At 40.9% G+C, this 16754-nt stretch overlaps 1 protein-coding gene across 1 annotated transcript in view; it reads right to left on the reverse strand.

Moving 5' to 3' along the window:
- Nucleotides 1–15476, reverse strand: part of arhgef40 (Rho guanine nucleotide exchange factor (GEF) 40) — a 52673-nt gene extending 37197 nt beyond the window's left edge. The window contains exons 1-3 of the mRNA XM_037758151.1: nucleotides 15257–15476; nucleotides 4227–4316; nucleotides 1651–1758 (exon numbers count right to left, since the gene is read on the reverse strand). Coding sequence (XP_037614079.1) covers nucleotides 1651–1758; nucleotides 4227–4316; nucleotides 15257–15259 — 201 coding nt within the window. The 5' untranslated portion in view covers nucleotides 15260–15476. The remainder of the gene's footprint in view (nucleotides 1–1650; nucleotides 1759–4226; nucleotides 4317–15256) is intronic.
- Between the last annotated feature and the right edge of the window lie 1278 nt (nucleotides 15477–16754).

Genomic DNA, 16754 nt, shown 5'->3' on the forward strand with positions numbered 1-16754 from the left:
CCTGCGCATGTGTGTGTGTGCGAGTCTAGGAAAACTGTAAAAGGGAAATATGAGACAGCCTCCGAGCTCGTGCTAAACAGTGTGTTTATCTGTGTGTGTGTGTGTGTGTTTTGGAAAGTAGAATAAAAGGAATGCTGTTCGGCATAAACCTCAGAGCTTTGAGTTAAGTACATGTTGCATCTCATTTGTTTATCTGGTTTGTGCGCGTGGGGCAGAAAGTGGAAGTTGCACATGTTCGCATATATGTCGTGCTTTTTCCATGCTTTTTGCATGCTGGGGAGTCTGAAAAAGACAACCAGAACTCTTTTATTCACGCTTCATTTCACTGTATTTCAATTAATCTCTGCTGATTCAGTGGAGCTTCCAAGACAGGAAACCACCTCTTTTGTCCGCGGGTCACAGCGGCTGCTAAATCTCGAATTTCACCAGCCACTTTCACTAATTTTACCGGCCAGCTAGAGTTTTAGAGCAGACTCGACCCTCCACAGCGCAGAGAGCAACTGATACAGGGTCCCACATGTGTCGAATTATAAAAGCCTTGAACTTTTCTTTGCACTGGTGTCTTTGTGTAACCAGGTACTATGATACTGGGCTGAAGACTTGACATTTAGATTCAGGGCACAAAATTAAGGACCTGAGACTGACATGGACTTGATTCGACACAAGTTTTTACCTGCTAAATTCCCAGTAATTAACCCAATAATAATGCTTTTATGAAGACTTATGACTTGCCTTGGATTTGCGCTTAAGGATCCTTAAAAACAAGTGCAGTCTTATGAAGCCTACTTTTATCATTGAATCTAATATGAAAGGCTAGCGTATATTCTGTTTGTTTCACTGATGAGATAGAAAAAATTAGAGCGTGTTAACTCCTCCTAAACACATTTATTTGGTCTCATTTATAAAGTATTTAACGTGTATATGTGTTCAATAACACGCATAAAACGAAACGTTTTGATTTATCGAACGTATATCTCTTAGGAAATGGCCGGTTTTCTTATTCAAGGTAATATGAGGTGATGCGGAAATGGCAGAAAAAATGGTCAGGAACGTTCATGTACGCACAAATTCGCCCTTCTCATGATTTATAGATATAAGGCCTACTGTGAATTGGGTCGCGATGGTTTGTTGTTTTCAAAAAGTGGATCCCCAGAAAAAAGTTTGGGAAACACTGGTCGAGACTGACTGGAGACATGACTTGGACTTGTCCCCAAAAATGTTATGAAAACTTATGACCTCACTTGGACTCGCCCTTTAGGACCTGAGACTTGCCTTGACAGACTTAAAAAGCCTTAAAGCTACTATGAGGAACTTTCATTTTGTGTTGATTTCTGGCTTGAATTGAATTTGTTCTTTAGGACTTTCAACTTGCCTTGGACTTTCCATAAAATACCTACAAACAAGTGAAGCCTTACTTGATTTAAAACTTGTCTTAACTAAGTTGAGACTTGACTTGGATTGGTTGCCCCAAAGACTTAAAAACATCTCTGCCGATACACACCCGTACAGACAAATTAATCCAAAAGAGTACAGAGAGAAGAGTTGACAGATTTCTCACACTATACTTTTTGCCTTTGACAGCTGATGCTGCTTCTCATTATACAGCTATGTGTGTGTTCTCATCCGCTGTGTTTGCAATTTGTAACTCACGCAGGCGTGCTGCTGGAGTTTGTGCAGGAGGTGCTTGGCAGGAACGAAGTAGTCCAGGAGGTAGCGAAGACTGTCGTGTTGATAGGTCGACTCCAGGACTGAAAAGACCTGAACCAACATGCAAAAAAGGGGGCAAAAAAACACTTGAGTAAATGCAATGTGTATTCAGTGCATTTTGGGGGATTAGATGCACATAACAAAATGCTGTAGGCTTTATCTTCCTTTTCGTCTTTCATGTTCAGAATATACCAGCCTCCCATGAACTAAGAGCAGCCTTTGCATTTTTTAGTGTATCAAATGGATTTGGAAAGGGTTTCATTTGCTCAAGAGCGGAGGAATTTCCTCATCCCAGACAGCATGTAATCCGAAAGGCTGCTTCAATTTATCCATATTATTTCATCAAGTCAGCAGCTTTTTCCATAGCAACAAAGACATTTGATTGGGAGCTACATGGCAACTTGGAACAAACCAATTACCAAATGCCCATAAATGCTAACGAAGAATGTCCCAAAAGCCTTAGCTCAAAGGCCCCTTAGCCCACTGGTTTAGAGGGAAACAAAGCGAAAAGCACTAAAAACAAATGTGACCATGGCACTCTAGAAAAGTTCCCACAATGCAGCTGTAAGAGATTGACAGTTTTACCCAGCTAACTGCTTAGCCTGTTCGCAGGAAAAGGCGTATGAATGCCACAATAATGCGTAAGGCATTTAGCTTGCAATGAGATTGCCTTTCTTGCTCTTGGCGTGTCATTTGTACGCCATGTAGTGCGTACTCCCTGTAATGCATCGCATTTGCGTAAATATGCTACACTCAGAGCTAGTGACGTAGAATAAAAAGTGAGAAAGATTGATTATGGCAGGCAGTTGGGTAAGCCAACAAACACTTTTAACTAGGAGAATGGTGTTTTGATGGGTGCAACGGATCACAAAACTCATGGTCCGGATCATATCACGGTTTTGAGTCACGGATCAGATCAGCAAAAGAGAAATATAACTTTGCTTTCCATTTATTACTTAAAGGACGTCAAGAACACTGAAAGCGAGGGACTTTTGGCTATGGTCTTACATGAAAACAACAACATTCAAGATGTCCAATGTTCAATAAAATAAATAATAAATGCGGTCTTAAAATAGAATATTGAATACTCAATTGTTTGAATAAAATATTAAAATATTCAATGATATTCAATTCTGTTAAATTAAAGTGCAATATGAGGCATGATGATAGTTCTTCCTATATATATTGAATGAAAAAAAAGAAATCAAAGCAGACCCGAGCTAGCTTATAACATCATTTCTTTTTCTCAGAATGATCAGATATTTTTAAATCCTTTTATTGTTTTCCACAGTATGGCCTCATGTCTGCAGCGACAAACATCCCAATAGATTTTGTAATAGCTTAAGCCCGGTCTGATTCTGTCGCAAAATGCTGCTTAAATGCCGCGGTGAGAAGTCGTTGTTGTGTCTTGGCTGAGCTTGCTCCCGTCACCGACACACCAGGGTGATGTCGCTTCAAATGTGAGGCCGTGCTCTATGTATTGCCGTTGTCATATGGCTTCCTCATGGCGCAATGCCTACATACAGTAACGGTTTTATCCACCACCCTTCTTCCGTCAAATTATATTTTACAGGGAAGCCAAAATGCTCCCATACATGGGACTTAAATGATGCGGGAGGCTTCTCAAGTTCCTTTGGCCCTCCGCTCGCCATGACCGTCTGTCACCGTCAATTACTTTTAACATGCCCTGTTCACATGAACGCACAACTGCTTTGTCTGTGTCTTTTCTCTGCATTGATATTTAGAGACTTTAGAAAGTAACAGCAGCAGTAAAACTTTATTTCACACTACGAGGGTTAAACTGTGAAGTAAACTGCAATTAATCCACAGCTCACATGCGTACTGAACCTTGGAGGTGGGGCTCGTACGGATCACTGATCAACTGTGGTCCGTTACACCCCTAGTGTTTTATTTTGTAAGTTACCTCAGTGACGTCTGTCACATTGTTTAGTAACATTTGCAACGTGTTTTCTGTATGTGTTTTACTTAGTTTACGTACTTATATTAAGTCTAACCATGATGTTTTTTCCTAAACCTAACTAAGAGGTTTTGTTGCCTAAACCTAACTGTGGCCATTACCTTAGTTTTGTTGCATAGCGTACACATGACTTGCAAAAAGCTTTAAATGCATCCTCATAACACGCGGGATGTCCTTGTAATGTCATGCTCGCCTTCCGGTGGGACTAGGTTGGACTGCTCTTTAAATGTTCTGACTTAAAAGCAGAACTAGTGTGCAGCTTCTGGTAAAACAAGTCATGTGAAGCTCCCGGTTGGAGGAAGAGGGGTTCGGCTATAATTGACCAGCTGGCTGGATTTTTGTTTGTGTTGGCTCCTAGCAGCAGTTTACATCTAGGGAAAGCAATGCTATCTGCACATAACATCGCCTTCCCCCCGTGCTCCAACATCGCCTTATCATTTAATTGAATCTGCATTATTTATATGCCTCTGTTTATTGCTGTAAAGACTGGAATAAAGGGCGTGTGTGTGTGTGTGTGTGTGCTTGCTGCTTGAGACCGTACCTGGGAGAGGAGTGGCGGCGCCGTGCTCTCAAAGGGAGGATAAAGCGATGAGAGCGCCCCCTGCACACAATCCTCCATAGCCTCCGAACCCTAAGAGAGAGATGGTAAGAAAGGGTTAATCCATAACCGGACGCTGAATCAACTCTAATGTCTGTGTTTGTGTTTAACAGCCGGGTTGTCTCGCTTGTTGCTGACACACACACACACAGAGACAAATATACACACACATGCTACTTTCAACTTCCTGTTGTATGGCCTGGGGAGTGTCAAACATTTCCTCCGAGGCCCAGTAAATGTAGGAACCCCCCAGAACAAAAGAGTCCAAACCGCTGCAACAGTCCCTACACATGCATGCACACACACACACATCATCATCAGACTGGGTCGGCCTGTGAGGTGGAGGGTGACAGAGCAGTGCACGCAACACATAGTGTTTATTTTGCTACATGGACCGTTGGCATGGCAACTTTTTTCTCTCTCTTTTCCAACTTTTCTCTTTCCCTCCCTTCATGTTTCCTCTCAAACCTCCCATCTGCTTCTCTTCCTCAGTTTTATTTTTTCCCCCAACTTTCTTTGTTTCACCTCCGTCTGACTCTCTGAATGTCATCTGACAACAATTATGTCGGGGGTTCTCTTCAACAGACGGCATATTGTCCTGAGTAACGGCGACGACCGATGGGGATGGATGCCATGGGAGAAAAACGTCAGAACGGGAGAACAGAGTGTACGGAAAAAGAGAAGAGCGGCGGGCGAGAGAGGCGGCCAGGAGGGAATGAGCTGGTGGGGTTGCGATGGTTTATGGAAGGAGACCGAGGTTCGACCGTATTGAAAATGATTTTTGGGGTTTGTTTTTGTGTACACAGCGGGTTTGGGGTTAGCCACAGAGGAGCGAGTATTACCAACAAGAAATACTGTAGTTTTCCACTTTGCCTGAAATGCCCTGACAAAATAAATTCAACAAATCAGATATTCCAACTACAGTTGAAACAAATGTCAAGACTTATTTGCAACCGGGTTTTGACAATGGGTTGTAAGAAATTATCGATACACATGAATATCGCGATATTATGTTTTGTATCGATTATCCAAAACGCTGTATCGATTTTTAATTAACCTCTTAGAAATGGCCCGCCGGTGGACCCGGCCGCTACTTTGTCTTTCAGAGGTTGTAGTAGGCAGTTTTAAAGCTAGAATGAAGATACTGGCATTATATGAAACTAGAAAATCAAAGGAATCCATTGGTACCAACCATGTCATACTTGCATGTAGCGAAGGAGGCTAAATGACAAAGTTACGCAAAATTCTGGCGAGGAAAAACTGGCATAGCCATTTTCCAAAACGGTCCCTTGACCTCTGACCTCAATATATGTAAATGAAAATGGGTTCTATGGGTACCCACGAGTCTCCCCTTTACAGACATGCTCACTTTATGATAATCACATGCAGTTTTAGGCAAAAAACATGCAGTTTTTTGATTGCGGTACAGATATTTTCACTTATTCTAAAATGCCGTATTTGAATATTTCTGCCTAAACAGACTTGCATAAATTGGGTATGACTGTAAAGCTGTGACTCTTGTGGATCCTATGAGTCTAAATGTATTCATGTGTAATGATGTAAGTCCCAATAGGACCTATTTCACATAATAACCTTTTTTACTCAGATTTTATATGGTGTTGTATGACAGTTTTGCTAAAATTAGATTATAAAAAAAATCGCAATATAACGCCTTGCTTACAGTACTGCGATATATCGCAATATATTGAATGGTTACCCCTGTATCATGATACGTATCGTATCGCCAGATTCTTGCCAATTCACAGCCCTAGTTTTGACCCAAGTCTGGAAGAGAGAAGGAGAAAATGGAAATTTAGGCACAGAAGAGAGCCAGAAGTTGTGGGGTGGAACAGAAAAAACAAGTCACAGGGGGACTGAAAACTGAGGAGGAGAAAGTCTGAGACTTATAATCCACAACAGATCTACAGTATAACTCTGGTTTGAGCCCTGCGCTGCTGAGGTGGCTCAGGGTCACTCACAGAAGATGTTCGGTCCCGTTTCCTATCCACTCTCTTGGCTGCAAAGCAAATGTTTCAACTGTGACTTCAGCCCAACCAACAGCAGAGTGCCACCGCCGGCCTCACATTCACTCAGCTTTACTTTTCCATAGCAACAGAGAATTTTTGGACGGCAAAACTTACATAAATGTTGCTGAACACAGCTCAGTTTTCCAGAAGCGGAGCAGCTCTAAGGTCATGTTAGTCCGTTGGCTTTTTAGTAAACAAAACCTCCTTCTGGAAGACACCAGTGGTGGAAGAAAGTAGAACTACTACAAAAATATCTAATGTCTTAAAATACATTTTTACAATTAAAAGTCCTGCCTTCAAAATGTTACTTCAGTAAAAGTTCATAAGTATTATCAGCAAAATGTACTTTAAGTATCAAAAGCAATAGTACACATTATGCAGAATGGCTCCTTTATTATAAACCATTATTAGGACTGTCAATCAATTAAAATTGATAATTGATTAATTGCACAATTGTCCATGATTAATCGCAAATTAATCACACATTTGTTATCTGTTCGAAATGTACCTTAAAGGGAGATAATGAATACATGTAAGAGTATTTTAATGTTGAAGTTCATCAATGTGGAGCCAGTTTTACATACTTTGTATACTCCTGGGTGGATTAGCTGTAAAGTACTGCATCATATCAAGTTTTTTTTAATGTAAAAATTAATTACCATACTATAAGTATCAAATAAATGTAGTGGAGTAAAAGTACTCATTATTCAGAATAATATATATTATATTGTTGGATTATAATTATTGATGCATTAATGTGTTCAACCCCAAAATTGTACTTACGTAAACTACTTGAGTAAATGTACTTAGTTACATTCTGGAAAACTGGAAGCCACGCATAAAATTCTCTTATTAAAAGGACGCAAGTGGAAGTGTCCAAATCATTCTTTATTTATCTTAAAACAAGTGAAAACTTTGCCAGATGGTTGGCAGGTCATACGAGTTTCCAAGTAATTAACCTTTTTAAGAGTCATGGCATTAAAGCAAAGCAGAAAAAAGCGTCTCACTGCAAAATTCCACATTTGTTAAAGAGGACCTAATATGCTTTTTGTGCGTTTTCCCCTTTCCTTTAGTGTGTTATATAGCTTTTTGCGCATGTACAATTCAGAGCTGGCTCTGACCAGTTAGAAAAAGAAGATGTACTTTATTGATCCCCGAGGGGAGATTTAAACACACACAGGCCCAAAATACATGCACACACGCACAAACAGGACCTATACACATGTATTAATGGAGAGATGTGAGGGGGCTGCCCATGTACAGGTTTGGTGCCTTGCTCAAGGGCAACTTGGCGGTGGCCAAGAGGCGAACTGGCCCTCTAGCTACCAGTCCACCCTCCATACTTGGTCCAGGTGGCTGTTGACCCTACGGTCTCGCATTTTCTTCCGTAACGTGGTGATGTCATCACGTAACACATTAATACCTGCCTAGCGGCTAGTTGGCACGCCATTAAACAAAGCCAGTTAGCGCGGAGCTGGAGCGGAATCCAACAATTTTTTTTCGGTTGACCAATCACAACAAAGTGGGCCAGCTGACCAATCAGAGCAGATTGGGCTTTTTGGGAGGTCGGGGGCAGGAGCTCAAACAGAGCGTTTAAGACAAAGGGTTAAAAGAGGTGCTGCAGCACAGCCGGTATGAGAAAAATAAAGTGTTTTTTTAACATTAAAGCATGTAAACATGCTCTAGTAGAAACCCCAAATACAAGAATGCACTTGAAAATAAGCAGAATAGGTCCTCTTTAAATTGTATCACTACACTGAAAGATAATATGTTATTTTCAAAAACACAACTTAATCAAACATTTGAAGTATTGAGTCTTACGTAAAGTACACGCTCTAAACTCTCTAACTACTATAGCAGAACACAAATATTGCATTATTTTAAAAAGGACGAATCACATTAAAGTTTATCTGAAGACAATTACATCATGTATACAGGAGGAGGTGTCTCGGTAGGGTAAACAACAGTCCGTCGATGGCATGTCGTAATAGGTGTAGTGGTTGTAAAAGAGGTTTAAACAGCCTCCTGGCTCACTGACGGAACATATTGAGTCTAGTAAAAGCACAGCGGGGGGTTCAGGGGATTGCAAGGCGAGCCAGCAGGAACTTCCTCTTAGACTAAAGCCCCTTTTAACGCATCCCACAAGACTTGAGTTAATTCAACACAACACTATATTAAAGCAAAAACTAAAACACGACAGTGGACAAATGTCTTTTGGTGTGTTTTTCTCAAAGGCACAGCTCTTCATGTATCATCACACCGACTGTAAATGGCAATATAATTGTGCGCAATGCCTCTGTGCTTTCAACACTGCATGTCTTACAGACGCAAGCTGAATGGGAACAAATCTGCAATTTGAGCCCAGTTGGCTCTATAGAGCCCCTCGGGATCAAATATGTGGCTTGTGCCAGAGAACACAACTCAATGCACCACTCATTCATTACTTAAGGGTTGGTACAAATGGGCCGCTCAGGTTTGGAGAGCTGTTTTAATACTTATTAGAATCATATTATTTAACATTTTTGCTCACATTGAGACTGGCAGATGGCTAAACTCAATATAGTTTACTTAGTGACGAGCTGGCTCGCCTGCAACAATATTTGGTTTGGATGTGTGATGTACGATTGTATGCCACCAGCGCTGTTTCCCCCTCCATTGACTCTGTGTTTGCATGCCTGTACACACAACCTTCAACAGGATATTCCACGCTAAAATCCAAAGAATGAAATTTTGGTCTGGAAGCAGAATCACTCAAACAAGGAATGATGTCTAATGGAGGGAGACAATTAGCAATGCTGCTTCTCCACCAAACTAAAAAAATCCCTGTAAAAATTTGAATATTTTCCACTAAAATCGTTTTAAAGGGACAGTGTGTAGAATTTAGTGACATCTAGTGGCATGGTTGCAGATTGCAACCAACTCAGTACCCCTCTACTCACTCCTCCCTTGCCAAGACTGGTAACATGAGCTGCTGAGTGCAAAACTGTGGTAACGCCATTGCGGCTCACATTGCCGCAATTTCAAAAGTGTATTGCAGAACTACAGTGGTGTTCAAGTAACGTAAAAACGCGAAAGGCTCATGGTGGAGCAACATGGCTGACCCCTTTGAAAAATTTCACCAAAATTTTGCGTAAGTTTGGAGCGTTATTTAACCTCCTTCCCGACATATGACATTAGTAGTATTAGTATGACATGGTTGTTACCAATGGATTCCTTAGGTTTTCTAGTGTCATATGATGCCAGTATCTTCACTTAAAACTGAGCCCACTACAACTTAAAGATTGCAAGTTGCGTTAATGCGTTATCGCGTTAACTTTGACACCACTACTATGAATATTCCATTTCTGCTAATAGATCCCCTGAAATGCTACACACTGTTCCTTTAGCACAGCTGTGTTTAGGTAAAGGGTCAAGTTGATTCTTCACTCCTGTCTAACCTATAGCTTACAGTATCAGTGCGTTTAATGCAATTAGCCACTCTTCTTTCCAATCACACATGATGAAATTTGCAAATTAGATTTCCTTTTTGACTCCAAGAGAGGAAGAGAATCTCACGAAAAAAACTTTGGTGCCTCTTATTCAGTTACTCTTCAGTCGGATACTTAATGCTAATGCACTCAGGCGTTTTACTTTTTGTAAGACACTTGGTACAAATCACACACAATACAATGTACTGAAATTATTCTGGAATAGAGGCTTTTTTTTTTTAAATACATCACAGATTTTCCGCCTTTGGAGAACTAGCCATACGCAAATTATCACCAAATGAAACCAAACTAGAAAGATGATGAAGAACAGATCTGAGTTATAGGAGCTTAACGAGAAGCATGACTAAAAATAGCTTTCACAAGAGAAGTGCGTGACTATTCTGATTTGTTAAACAAGTTAATACACTTGTTCTTGTGCATGTCTTTGAAAAACACACGTCATCATTGTAGGAGAAAGTGTATACAGTAGGCTACTGTTTGGAGACAAATTATTGGGCTTTTACTAAATAATTATGTATTATCTGCTATAGCTAAAAGGGTGCTAATGCAAAGTATTACATTTGAACCTACATGCAGAGTCAAGTGTAACATTGCAGAGTTTTTATAAAGACATTTTATGATTTTATCAACTACAAAGTCCACGATGCATCTTTAAATATTTGCACAGGACTAAAGACAACGGGATCTTATCCCTACTCGCCATTTTTTGCTGCATGGGCAGAAGCCCCTGGCCTTTTGCGTAGTATCTTGACGCACAAGTTTTGCACGTGGTTAACATTGAGAAACGTCGTGGTTAACGTTGTGAAACCGGGGTGGTTAGTTTTAGGGAACAAAACTACTTTGTTAGGGTTAGAAAAAACAGAATGGTTTGGCTTAAAATAAGCAGTCACTTAACGCTACAGACATAACATCATGAGACTCAGTGACGTTATGTCATGCAACATAACATCATCAACAAATATAAAAATTTAAGGAAATTCCAAGAAGATATCACATGAACAGAGTTCCATACTGAGATTGCATGACTACCACTAAGCTATCTCCATGCAACGTGATCTCATCACTACTCGTCATGTTTTGACGCTTGGGCAGAAGCCCCCCGGCAGCATTTTGAGTAGTAATTTGATGTGGTTAACATTATAAAACAGTCGCGGGTAACGTTGTAAATGGTGGCAGTAAGGTTTAGGCAACAAGACTACTTTGTTAGGGTTAGAAAGATCATCTTGTTTTGTCTTAAAATAGCTTGTGACATCACTTAAAGGGACAGTGTGTAGGATTTGGCGGCACGTAGTGGTGTGGTTGCAGATTACAATATTGATGCTTTGGAGTTAGTTGAAAGCCTGGTGCGTCTCATACAGATGCTAAAGTGTGCCTTGTGCGTCGGTATCAAAATGCAAAGGGCAACTGTCCAAGCGTCGGTATTTGACACCCTGGGAGTGAGACCAGGTTGCTCGAGCATGCAGTTACAACCTCTGGAAAAAAGTAGTAAGTGGACCTTGAGTTGAGCCTTTTTTTTGTACTGTATAAAGATTTTTACAACTACCCCATGACTAGGGGTTGTTTGTTTGCTTTCAGCCGCTCTTCCTCGCATCTGCAAACAAACATGTCCTATCTTCACAATCCAGTGGCTGACATCTTACTCATCGGGAAAAAAAAGTAACCGGAAAAGTGTGTGTGTGTGTTCATACGGCACGTGGAGTGTCGGTGAGGACAATCGGTACGGTGTGAATGAATGTGTATCCTCCTGTTTGTGTCAAATATGGACAAACACAGTACGGAATCAGGGTATGTCATTCTTGCGTCAGACTTCCTGTCTTTCTCTCGCGTACGCAGACTGAAACGGAAGAAGCAGAAGTAATCTCCCATGCAGATGCCTGGCACAGAGGGAAAACCCGAAAGAGGAAGAGAGAATGGACAAAATGGTGATAAAGAAAAGAGTAGATGGAGTGACTCAAGTGGCTATATATACATATACATATGTATATATAGCACGTGAACTGTCAGTTCAGCTCATTGAAGTGTTTGTGTGAATTGAGAAACAGATTGAGAAAGAGACAGAGAGACGTTGAGAGAACCAGACAGCCCTACAGAGACAGGGTTCAGACAGAAAAAGGAACAGAGAAAAGAGGAGGAGGAGGAGGCTGACCGGTGGGAGAGATCGATGGGAAACAAGAGCAGCAGCAACCATGATAGAAACCAGATGTAGACCCATACAGTACGCGAAGGAAGGAACGGAGAAAGCGAGTTATAGCAGAAAGGAGCTCGGAGAAGATGACATGATTAGGAGCAAAAATGAGAAACATGCTGACAGAGAAGGAGGAAAAAGAAAAAGGCAGACAGACAAAGGGAAAGGAGTGTGAAGAGGAAGAAAGAGGAGAGGCCTGAGAGTGATTTCCTGTCCTAAATCTCCCTATATGATCTAACCTGACCTACAGTAGGTCAGACAGCTTCTATACAGATTGCTTTAGACTACTTAAGTGCTACAGTCTGTCGCTGAATGGGGTAAAGGCAAGTTTCACAGCAGATGAAATTTCATGCATCGCTTGGCCTCCGTTTATTGTCTCTTTATTGTCTGTGACAAATGAGAATGGTATTTTGTCACATTTATTGGTCTTTTCTAGTGTGTGACATTTCCTGAGGCAACCTAGTTTAGGCTTTGCTAGGCTAAGCAGAATGTTTAGTGGCCAGCATAACTGTCCCATCACATCAATGTAGCAAGATAGTTGCTCGGTGAAGAGTAAAACTTAAAGAACAATTCTAGTTCATTGCTTGGGTGTTATTTTTGTAGCTTTCTATCATTTCTAACCGTTGTAAACAAGGTTGTAAACAAGGTTGTAAACAAGCCAACAGTTCAGCCATTTTATAAAAAGCACTTAATTTGGAGGTCAAACTGAAAGCAAAGAATGTATATTGCGTATATCGAAGTGAAGGTCAGTTTTTCGTCCCATTGCGACGTCAGCGCCCAGCAGCAAAGCTACGTTTCCAAAATTTTGGACTGAAAGCGACTACCAGACACCAGTAAAACGTCCACCTAAAAAGTGCCGTACAAAATTAAAAAAAAAAAAAAATTCTATTCTCTTGTTATATTCTACCAAAATATTGAAATTTGTGTTCAACAAAAAAATATTATAAATATAATAAGCATTTTCAGTCCGAAATAGCGGCAACGGCTGTTGTCGTCTCGTTACTGCTGTACTCTTTGCTGAAAGTTGAAGCGTGATCCTCCTTGACTTTATGCAAATCTCATTGCAGCAGATATTGTCAGCCAGAAACTCTTGTCTTTAGGAACTTTTTTAGACTTCTTTACTGTCTTAACTTTTCTGATTGAGGGTGATTTTGAGCTTTCTGAAACCTAGCTGGAGTGAATATTAAAGAACACCTCTCCACTAGGTTACCTGCATCAGGACAGACCTTAATACTATTCGTGCAAGGGTTTTTAGCTCGCCAAACGATAATCAATAACACCTGTAGGCTTCATTTTGTATATTAGTTTATTTTTCATTGCAACCCCCTTTATACACTTATTATCGAAGACGCATTTGTTTATTATTGAAGAGGCATTTTTTCATTGAGAAGGCGCTGTGAGATTTGTTCCTCCAAGTAAATATCTCTGTATTAAATGGTTAGGAACTGGTTCTCAGGCTACTTGCTACTTACAGCTGTAACCTGGAGAATCCGTACCAAAGAGCGTATATTGCTAAGAAGTGAAAGTCAATTATTTTTTCGGTCCGAAATGGCGGCGCCATTTATTGTCAAAAAAGCACCAGAGTTTTGCCTCTTTGCTTCTATACTCTATATCTGTACCGCCACACTATATTCTGGATTACATGATGATGAAAGGCGAATTAAAAACAAACAAACCGCTTGGACGTCCAATAAAGATGCCAATGAAACTTGTAGAGTATCCATCTCTTGGTCCGCGTGTACTGTTTATGTCAGGGAGTCTTGACAATCACAGGAAACTCAAGTTAAAGAAAGATCCCTGTGATTGACAACATTGTTGACCCCGTCTGGATTGTTCTACTGCTGTTATCTCCACCCGCCTGGTACTCCAAGCAGCTTAAAACAAACACGTTTGCAATAACTTTCATCAGACTTTTTTTTTTTTCCCGCCTGGCCAGACTGGAGGACTGGTACATCCCATTAAGAGTTTCAAAATCAGCGCTCACCAGACAGATGGAATGGAAATACCCTCTGTCACATATTCATGGCAATGGTTGCTGTGTGTAGGCCTTTACTGTATGATGCATTTTAACACCTACGTGCATGACTTAGCAGCCATGTTTGTCCCTGAGCCAGTATATGCATGCACACATTCCTCATGTGTTAAGTTTTTTTGACACATTTGGAGGGTCGCTCGCACAGCTTACACAGGTGTGTTAAGGCGTTAAATTCACTTCCAGGTGTTACAGGAAATGTTCCATTTCTCTACTTTGCTGTATTCTTGTGTGTACATCTGTTACTGTTTTCCACCATAAAGAGGAAGATGAAGCACATGTTCTTCCTCCCCCGAAGTCCATGCCATCCCTTGTTCCCCCTTTCTCTTTTTTTTAAATTTCTCTCTCTCTCTCTCTCTCTCTCTCTCTCTCTCTCTCTCTCTCTCTCTCTCCCTTTTTCTCCCAGGTCCAATGTGGAAAATGTGGCATCACCGAAACCACCGTCGCTGCCGTCCAAGTCTCCTAAAATAAAAAGTAACCCTACCCTCCTCTTTTATTCCACTCTTTCCCCACTCCAGCTCTCTCTTTTCTCTCTACTTTTTTCTCTCTTGCTCTCCCTGCCAAACTGCTCCACCCTGCCCAACACACAGAAGCGGTACGATATGATCCAAATCTTTCTTTGTTAATCTCTTCAATTTCTCTCTCTGCTTATGTGTGTGCATGACATGTGTCTTGCCTGACTCATCCCTCTGTCTCTCTGCCTCTGTATGTCACTGATCAGACCATGAGTGGGTGGGGATGGTAAACAAACTCCCTAGAGACGCAACAGAGAGCCCTTGATTCCCTCTCCAAGTCCACCACAAAAATCACCAACGTCACACTACTTAAATCATTATAATTTGCTGTCATTGGGAGTTGACAACTTTGTGAACTTGGGAGTTTATAAGTGCTGACTTCCCAAATTAAAACACATGCCTTTTATAAGAACAATTAAAGTAAAATGCTGTTTTGAGCTTCTGGAGCACATGTGGAAGTCTGTGTGTGTGTAAAGTGTAAAAACATCTGTATCAAGTTAATGCAAATCTTTAAAAAAAAAAAAAAAAAAAAAAAAGTACATGTAAAGTCAATTAAAGGTAGACAAAACTTCAAAAAAGTCATGTTGCCATGGATGAAAAACAGAAAGCACCTTTCATAGGACTGAGTCCCTAAAGGAGTTTTGGAAACCTCCCTTAATAGAAAAGCTATTACTTTTAGCACTTTCCAGACAAACTTCTCCATAGTTTAAGAAAAGGGGGACTTACCATGACTTCAGTCACGAATTCCTACATAGCCCTCAGCTCCTTTGCTTCCTCTCCACATTCTCCACAAAAAAACTTTCCCCTCTCTGTTATCAAACAGCCTCCATTACCTCCTTTTTAAAGCGATTTTCACCCTTCTTTATGTAGTGCGTGAAAACAGTCCTCCTCTCTTCCCCTCTCTCCGCTGTGTTTCCCAGCCTGGGAATGTCCAAGCTGCATTTTTTTTCTCCCTCCTCCTCCCCTCTCTCTCCGTCTGCCCGGCAGTCCCACGCACTCCCCTCCTCTCCTTCCCTCCCCTCCTCTCACCTAACAAGAGCACTACAGTCCCTCTCTGCACTCAAACTTTCCATGTATCCCCCCAGAGTAACTTAAATGAATAGACAATGAAAAAGCTGTTACCCCACCCAGGCGTAATTGCAAAAAAAAAAAACCTCTGATGTTTTATTGTTGAAATCACACTTTCTTTATTCTCATTAGGAGATAATAAAAGTCTGTAATTTAGGGTTGGCGCAAAATACTCAAATAATGTTTCCTGTTTATATGCTCCAAAATGTCTCATAATGGCAGAGAACTGTTACAGAATAGGGAACACACACACACACCAAATTACATTTACAAGTAGCTTATTTTTAGCGGAATGGATTTTACTCCAGCAGCGAAGGTTGTAAACTGTCTCTCAATGAAGTGCATACCTTCTCCCGGGTCACTGAAATTGCCCTTTTGCCACCTATCCGACATTGAAGAAGGGTTAAAGGTCTATTCCAGCGATATAGTATTGCACTTCCACAACGTTACTAGAAGTGCAGGAGACATATTTTTAAAAAGAATGGTCAAATTTGATGCGGCAGAGGTCGAGATATCATGACTTTCAGATGCTAGTGTGGGTCAAGTTTAAAGAAAACCGCTGGATCCTACATTTCCCATAATGCAACTCATTAGCCAAATCATTTTTCTATTTTAGAAACTGATTATATGTGTTGTATGTAACATCTTGATTTGAAAAGTAACTACAGCTCTTGAAATGTAAGTAAAAGTATAAAGTAGCATAAAATGGAAATTCTCAAGTAAAATAGGCTACAAGTACATCAAAATTCTACTTAAATACTTGAGTAAATGTACTTTGTTACTTACCGCTGTCTTTCATTGGACTTCCCCTACCTTGTAAATCTCTGTCTTTCTCTATACGATATTCAGAGCATTAACATAGCAGCTAACAACTATTAGCTTGTGTTACAACCCAGAGCCGGCTGGTGATTGGATAATCAGCGGTGACGTATCAGAGGCAGAACCACAAACGGCGGGAAACTGAGGGCATCCACCTGAGGGCGGTCCGGAGGCGTGGCCCTGAAGGGGATCCCCTAGACATGACGTCATCTCGGAGCGGATGGACAGCAGAGCGCACCAAAAGAAAAGAGCAAAGGGAGAGCGCACCACAGCAACATATAACAATATAAACAATAACGAACGGTCACTCTGAGACCGTAACAGCTAGGTAAAGATT

The sequence above is a fragment of the Sebastes umbrosus genome, chromosome 22 (assembly GCF_015220745.1).
Source record: "Sebastes umbrosus isolate fSebUmb1 chromosome 22, fSebUmb1.pri, whole genome shotgun sequence".
Lineage (NCBI taxonomy): Eukaryota > Metazoa > Chordata > Actinopteri > Perciformes > Sebastidae > Sebastes > Sebastes umbrosus.